Source organism: Solanum lycopersicum, chromosome 1 (genome assembly GCF_036512215.1).
Source record: "Solanum lycopersicum chromosome 1, SLM_r2.1".
In the NCBI taxonomy this organism is placed as follows: Eukaryota; Viridiplantae; Streptophyta; class Magnoliopsida; order Solanales; family Solanaceae; genus Solanum; species Solanum lycopersicum.
Genome location: NC_090800.1, coordinates 21,997,688 through 22,005,660, shown reverse-complemented (window position 1 = coordinate 22,005,660; position 7,973 = coordinate 21,997,688). Strand labels below are relative to the sequence as shown.

General features: G+C 47.3%; 1 protein-coding gene across 1 annotated transcript; it reads left to right on the top strand.

Annotated features, from left to right (window-relative positions):
- The first annotated feature begins 1,958 nt into the window (after positions 1–1,958).
- Positions 1,959–5,976, top strand: LOC104645345 (uncharacterized). The gene is made up of 2 exons (XM_026028877.2): positions 1,959–5,488; positions 5,733–5,976. Exons 1-2 carry the CDS (start codon positions 1,959–1,961, stop codon positions 5,974–5,976), a joined length of 3,774 nt encoding a protein of 1,257 aa, XP_025884662.2.
- Positions 5,977–7,973: the final 1,997 nt, after the last annotated feature.

Here is a 7,973-nt window from a genome sequence, read left to right as displayed (position 1 = left end):
AGAACCAGATCCCTTTAGACGATCCGACGAGCTACATAGTCATGACTGGTGGTTGTATCACAATCGTTGCAACAAGACTGGAGGAGAGAGTTTTTGGTGTATCCGAATGTTCGAAGGAGTACAAAGAATGGTTGAAAAAGAGTCTCGCTGGAACAATTGAGCCTGGTCCGAACGTTCCTCCCATTATTGCCGATGTTGGAGCCAAACATCAAGTCCGACTTCACCGCCTTTAAGAGAAGTTTGATAAGACTGAATTAGAGCATCAACGTCGTCATTGCGAAGATGCCAAAGTCATAGCTCGATTGAAACTAGAACTGCGACGGGCCAGACAATGCATGCCAGAGTTAGATGATAGCATGGAGCGACAGATTCAATTGATAGAGGGGTTCAGTCATCAAGAAGGAGCTCGATTGGCGAGAGATCATCTCTGGGCGAATAGATATGCCATGTGGGAAGAGGTCAACATCGCCAAGAGGACCAGACTTGGCGAAGGATCAGAGGAGGCCTGATTTTTACCATCCCCTGCGTGGGACTGTTTTATTTGTACTTTGTTTTGTATTTATCAGACATTTTGGATGCTATTAATGAAATACTGTGGGGATAATAATCGGGTTTTAAAAAAAGCATATACATCCTTCAATTCGTTAGGCCTACCCTTGGCACAAAAGGGTCATATGCATGTTTAGGACACGATATATTTGTTTAAATGTTTATGTGCTATGTTGCTTTGATTGATGATATCGTAAACCCACTCCTAGCCAAAATTCCAAAGAATATACAGAAGCCACTATTATAAATGTCCGACCAAAAGTCCCAAGTCTCAAGTTTCTCACACAAAATCCATACCATAAATCCTAAATACCGCTCTATCATCTAAGGAAAGTTGAATCACCGCTATGGACAAAGGCAAGAACGTCCAGACGGAGCCCACTGAGGAGGAATTGCGAAGAAAGATCGAGCGAGTCACTCGAGAGATTCAGAAGGTTATGAAGGAAGTGCTCAAAGTAGACATGACGACGGCGATCTACAAAGCTGCGGTCGCGACCTTGGATGAAGATCTGGCGTCGCAGATAAAGAGAAAAAAGGAGGTTGAGATGGAAACCGAAAGCCTAAGGAAAAGGTTGAACTTGCTTCGTTTGGAGATACACGAAGGAAAAGCGAGAGAAGCGAAGATAGATATTGAGACTGTCGTGTTGTCGGCCAGAAGTGCAGCACTCGACGGGGAATTGGCCACCCATAGCAACCTAAAGGGCGGAAAATACCTCCCCCGTGATCAAGGAGCAAATCACAGTGGTCCCGACCAAGAATCAATTAAGGAGGACGATGAAGAGGAAATCGTCTACAAGCCTCCATTTCCGACTGTCTGAGAGGAAAAGAAGGACTCAGCTACAAGACGAGAAATCACCGAAGTATTGTCTTCTAGGAATTTCAATGATGTTTTTCAAATTCCCTTGTAATCACAATGAAAAAGTGAATGAAAAGATTTCACCCTTGTATCCGAACTACGTTGGGCCTGAATTCTCCCCGTGAGATACGTAGGCAGCCTTCCCGGCCCGGCCCCTATCACAGAAAATTTTCATTCTCCTCCATGTTTCGGAGATACGAAGATAAGATCAACGGACGTCGCAAAGCAGCTGCAAGAAGACCATAGCTCAACGTGATTCAGATTTCCCAAGATAGCGCCAAACAAACAAATTCCTGTTTGTTCAAAGTATATATCCGTCCTTATTCGTGGGTAAAGATATCCTCAAACAAAGCGACTTGTGTGTTTAATCTGTTTGCTGTGCGATATTATGTATTTTGTACTCAAATATGCGCTAATAAATTTGCCTTTGAGTTGTTTTTACCTCTCAGGTACCTCTTACTGATCTGTGTTGATAAAGCTGGCAGATCACCACTACTTTACCAGATCAAAAGGTCCCGCAGATTTCTTCCCCGGACCGAACGCAAATACAGACATGGGAGATAACAATGAACAAGTCAGCCTCACAGACGTCGTGGTGGCTCAGCCCACCGCGGTAGAGCAGAATGAGCTTATTGCGCAACTGATGCAGCAAATAGCTGACATGAGGGTAGAGATGCAACGGAGGCAAGACACTCCTCCGCCCGGGTTTGGCCCCAACTTTCTCGACGCGAGACCTCCTACATACTTCCCCTCGTCCAACTCGGATCCTACTCAGCACCGTCCATCGACACCCGTGCATAACCCCTCCAGAATAGATATAACCACCCAAAACCCCCAATACGCGTCAGTCTCCTATCAGACTCCCTCACCACTCCCAGACAATCTTCCACAAATACCACCACACCCCCACAGCACTCAAACAGCCCCACTACCCCAAAAGCAGGCCCAAAATCCCACCGCCTTCAATTCCCAAACACCGCATCCCCACTTTAACCAAAATACAAATCCCCAAAATTTTCCAAAAAATTATCAAACCGCACAGAACGTCCCAAGCCATTCCATAGCTCCACCCCTCCCCAAAAGAACCACTTTTCAAGTCCCTGTCCCAGTCGAGCATGAGGTGCACGGCTCCGAGTTGGACCACTATGAGGAGCAAGAAAGAGAGTGGAAGTCGAGGGAAGAAGCAAAGGTAGACATAAAGGAGGAGATCAGGAGGGCAATGAGGGAGTTGCAATGTACTCCAGACGTCGCCGGGTTAAGCTACGCAGAACTATGCATCCACCCAGACTTGAACCTGCCTGAAGGGTTCAAGATCCCGAAGTTTGATACCTTCGGCGGGATGGGCAACCCCATGGCACACCTCAGAGCGTACTGTGACCAACTCGTGGGAGTTGGCAAAGATGAAGCCTTGCTGATGAGGTTATTCAGCCGGAGCCTGTGTGGTGAAGCCCTGGAGTGGTTCACGTCACATGAGACTCGACAATGGTCCAGTTGGAGCGCACTGGCTAAGGATTTCATCGACAGATTCGCATACAACGTCGAGATAGTCCCTGATCGGTACTCCTTGGAGAAGATGAAACAGAAGCCCACAGAAAGCTATCGAGAGTTCGCGTACAGGTGGAGGAAAGAGGCGGCAAGGGTGAGGCCTCCGATGACAGAAAAAGAGATTGTGGAGGTGTTCGTGCGGGTGCAGGAGCCCGAGTATTATGACAGGATCATCTTGTTAATCGGCGCCAAGTTCGCCGAAATAGTCAAAGTGGGTGAGACTATTGAAGATGGCCTGAAGTCGGGGAAGATAGCCCGAGTGTCTGCATCGCCTGGATCCTCTGGACTGGTAAGGAAGAAAAGAGAGGAGGTTAACGCTATCTCACACGGGGGAAGAAAGGCTCCCAGAAACTTACCACGTCCCCAAGGCCGCTCCTACCCTCCATCAAAGCCTCATCAAGCCTACCGTCCACACTCAGATCATTCCGGCCACTACAATGCCGGCCCCACTTATCCAGAGGCCCATATTGTGTCGTATCAGAATTCGCCCCAAATTCCCCAAAATTTTCCCTCCTACCCCCAAGCTTATCAAGTCCCTCCGCATTACTTGAATGTCGCTCCCAACTGCGCCAATGTACAGCCAAGCTACCGAGCACCATCCCCCGCATATCAAATACAAACCCCAGCATATCAAAACCCCCATCCAAATTACCAAGCCCCAATGCCAAACTACCAAACAAATCCCTACCCCAGAACCCAAGCTCCACGACCAAATGCCCGCAATTACCAACAAGTCCCTCCCCCTCAGCAAAGCGGTTATTATCCTCCCCGGCCGAGATTTGAAAAAAGGCCTTCAAGGAAATTTACCACACTTGCTGAAAGCCGGACCAAACTATTTGAGAGGCTAGTCGCAGATGGATACATCCACCCTGTGGGGCCCAAACCCGTGGATGTCAACTCAAAGTTCTACAGGCCGGATCAAAGGTGTGCGTATCATTCCAACAGTGTGGGACATGACACGGAAGATTGCATCAACCTTAAGCACAAAATCCAAGACCTGATCGATCAGGAGGTATTTTTTCTTCAACCGGCGGCGCCAAACGTCAACACGAATCCGTTGCCAAATCATGGGGGTGAAAACACCAACATGATAGAAACTGACGAAGATGAGCGTGAAGCCAAGAGAATTACTCCTGTTGTTCAGGAAGACTTGGAAAGGGCTGTCGCTTCTTTAAGCGTCAAGGAAAGGAGGGAGTTTGTTATTCTGACACCTGCAAAGGCTGTTGCCTTGGTGCCCTCAAAGACTCTCCCCAAACCCAAGTTTGTGATAGAAACGGCCGTGGCTCAAGGCATGAGTGGGTCCGGAAGGTGCTACACTCCTGATGAGCTTGATCTCAGAGGACAGAAGAAGGACCATGCTAAGAGGCCGATAAGCGAGGGGGAAGCAGAAGAGTTCTGGAGAAGGATGCAACCGAAGGACTATTCCATCGTCAAACATTTAGAGAAGACTCCAGCTCAGATATCTGTGTGGGCCCTGCTGATGAGCTCTCAGTCCCACAGGCAGGCCTTAATGAAAGCTCGTGATGATACATACGTGCCCTCAGGCACAAGCAGCGACAATGTAGCTGCTATGATTCACCGAGTCATTCAGGGACACCGCATTAGCTTCTGCGATGATGAGTTGCCGTCCGAAGGGAGATCCCATAACAAAGCTCTACACATCACCGTGGTATGCCGCGGAAAGATCGTCAACCGTGTTTTGGTAGACGACGGATCTGGCCTAAACATATGCCCCTTGTCCACGCTGAAGCAGCTGAGGTTTGACCTCGGAAAGTTGGAGAAAAACCAGGTCAATGTGAGAGCATTTGATGGTGTGCAGAGAGAGACGTTAGGAGCGGTGAACTTGATCATCCAAATGGGCCCCGCGGAGTTCGAGGCAAAATTCAAGGTGTTAGATATCGACACCAGCTACAACCTCCTTTTGGGCAGGCCATTCATTCACACGGCTAGAGCCGTCCCCTCCACTCTCCACCAAATGATGAAACTGGTGTGGAAGAATGAAGAACTGATTATTCAGGGTGAAAAGGGCCACTCAGGCAAGCAGATGCCGGTCTTGGATGAGATGCCACAAAGCTCGGATTTTTACACGGTGGAGTTGGTAAATGCCACCGATGAGGGCTTGGCCTCACAGACTCCCATGCCGTCCGTGTACAGAATGATCGCCACGGTGATGCTGCAGAGCGGATTCGAACCAAGTTTCGGATTAGGAAGGAATGCACAAGGTATCATCGAGCCAATTCCGGTCCTTGCTACAGGATCAAAGTATGGTTTGGGGTACATCCCCACAAATGATGATTTGAATATGAAGAGGAGAAAGGATCAAGGGCTGACTAAGCCGATCCCACATCTCTATCACTCCTTTCCAGTCCAGGAGTGTGCCGAGCTTGCAGACGATGGGGAAGGAATCTGTGACCTGTTCAAGGAGATCAATGCCGTCATCGAGGAGGAGGCTGAGCCAGCAGACATTTGTGATGCTGAACCAGGGGAGATGCTGCAAAATTGGACGTCCACGCCGATCCTGATGCCCCGAACTCTGTGGTAGAATGGAGTTATTTTGTGCATGCCAAAATCGGTGGTCGTTCGGAAGAGGCCCGAGACCCACCATTTCTGCATTTTCTTGATTTTGAATTTTGTTATGATTGTTTAAAGGGCGACACGGCCTTGTGCCATGACCCAAATTTTCATTTTTGATTCAATTTAAATGAAAGCCTCCCTTTTGACTTTGTTTCTTCGATTGCTTGTTATATTTTACTTTTCTAATTTTGTCTATTTATGATTTCAGTAACGTAAGTTACAAACCTGCCAATGTCATGTCATGTCATGAGCTAAACGAGCAAAATGAGGCAAATGACGACGAGGATGACAACTACGACGAAGAAAGGGGGGAACCAGACTATGTGGTAGAAGAATTTCGACAGTTCGAGAATCAACATAAACCGAATCTGGAGGAAACAGAGACGGTGAATTTGGGAGATTTAGAATGTGTCAAAGAGGTTAAGATCAGCACTCACCTGAATGAAACTTAGAAGGAGAGCCTGGTGCATTTGCTTGCCGAATACAGCGATGTGTTTGTTTGGGAGGTCAGTGACATGCAGGGGCTGAGTACCGATGTCGTATCTCATAAGCTGCCTATCAACCCAGGGTTCGAGCCGGTGAAGCAAAAGACTCGGAAATTCAAGCCTGAATTGAGTTTGAAGATTAAGGAGGAAATCACCAAGCAGATAGAGTCCCGGTTGGTAGAAGTAACGCAATATCCCACCTGGTTGGCAAATGTCATTCCGGTCGCCAAGAAAGATGGAAAAATCAGGATTTGTGTTGATTACAGAGATATCAACAAGGCTAGTCCAAAAGATAATTTCCCGTTGCCAAATATCCATATTCTGATTGACAACTGTGCTAAACATGAGATGCAGTCATTTGTGGATTGTTACGCGGGTTATCACCAGATTCTGATGGATGAAGAAGACGCGGAGAAAACGGCCTTCATCACACCTTGGGGGGTATATCACTACAGGGTGATGCCGTTTGGGCTCAAAAACGCCGGTGTCACTTACATGAGAGCCATGACGACTATCTTTCATGACATGATTCACAAGGAGATTGAAGTGTACGTGGACGACGTCATAATTAAATCCCGCGAGAGTTTGGATCATGTGACACACCTGAGGAAATTCTTTGAACGTTTGCATCGGTACAACCTAAAGCTAAATCCCGCCAAATGTGTTTTTGGAGTCCCAGCTGGGAAGTTGTTGGGGTTTATAGTCAGCAGAAGAGGTATTGAGCTCGACCCTTCCAAGATTAAAGCAATTCAGGAGTTACCTCCGCCGAAGACGAGAAAAGAGGTGATGAGTTTCTTAGGGAGGTTAAACTATATCAGCCGGTTTATAGCACAATCGACGGTGGTATGTGAGCCTATCTTCAAGTTGCTGAAGAAAGATGCCCCAACTAAGTGGACTGAGGAGTGCCAGACCGCTTTCGACGCTATCAAGAGCTACTTGTCTAACCCACCAGTATTGGTTCCTCCGCGAGAAGGGAGTCCTTTGTTGCTATATTTGTCTGTTTCAGATAACGCCTTTGGATGTGTACTTGGTCAACACGACGAGACAGGGAAGAAGGAGAGGGCTATCTACTACATAAGCAAAAAGTTTACTCCGTACGAGTCTCGCTACACTTTGCTGGAGAGAACATGCTGTGCTCTGACGTGGCTTGCCCAGAAGCTGAGACACTATTTGTCGTCGTATACTACATACCTTATCTCCAGGATGGATCCGTTGAAGTATATTTTCCAGAAAGCGATGCCGACCGGGAAGCTAGCTAAATGGCAAATGCTGTTGAGTGAGTTTGACATCGTGTACGTGACTTAGAAGGAAATAAAAGCACAAGCTTTGGCTGATCATCTTGCGGAAAATCCCGTTGATGAAGAGTATGAACCTCTCAAGACATATTTTCACGATGAAGAAGTGTCATTTGTGGGTGAGGATATCTCTGAGGCTTATCCAGGTTGGAGATTATTCTTCGATGGAGCGGTGAATCACCAGGGTAAAGGTGTTGGAGCGGTCCTGGTATCAGAATCTGGTCAGCACTATCCTATGGCGGCTAAGCTACGATTCAACTGCACGAACAACATGGCTGAGTATGAAGCTTGCATTCTCGGTTTGAAAATGGCCGTCGACATGAATGTTTACGAGTTACTGGTTATTGGAGATTCAGACCTCTTGATTCATCAGGTTCAAGGAGAATGGGCTGTGAAGAACCCGAAGATTGTACCTTACGTACAATATGTGCAAAATCTGTGTAAAAGGTTTCGCAAGATCGAGTTCAGACATACTCCCAGAATACAGAATGAATTAGCTGATGCTCTTTCCACCATCGCTTCAATGATCAAACATCCAGATACTGATTACATCGACCCGTTGGATATAGACTTGAGGGAACATCCAGTCCATTGTTCACATGTTGAATCAGAACCAGATGGTTTGCTTTGGTATTTCGACATAAAGAGGTACCTGGAGTCTGGGACATA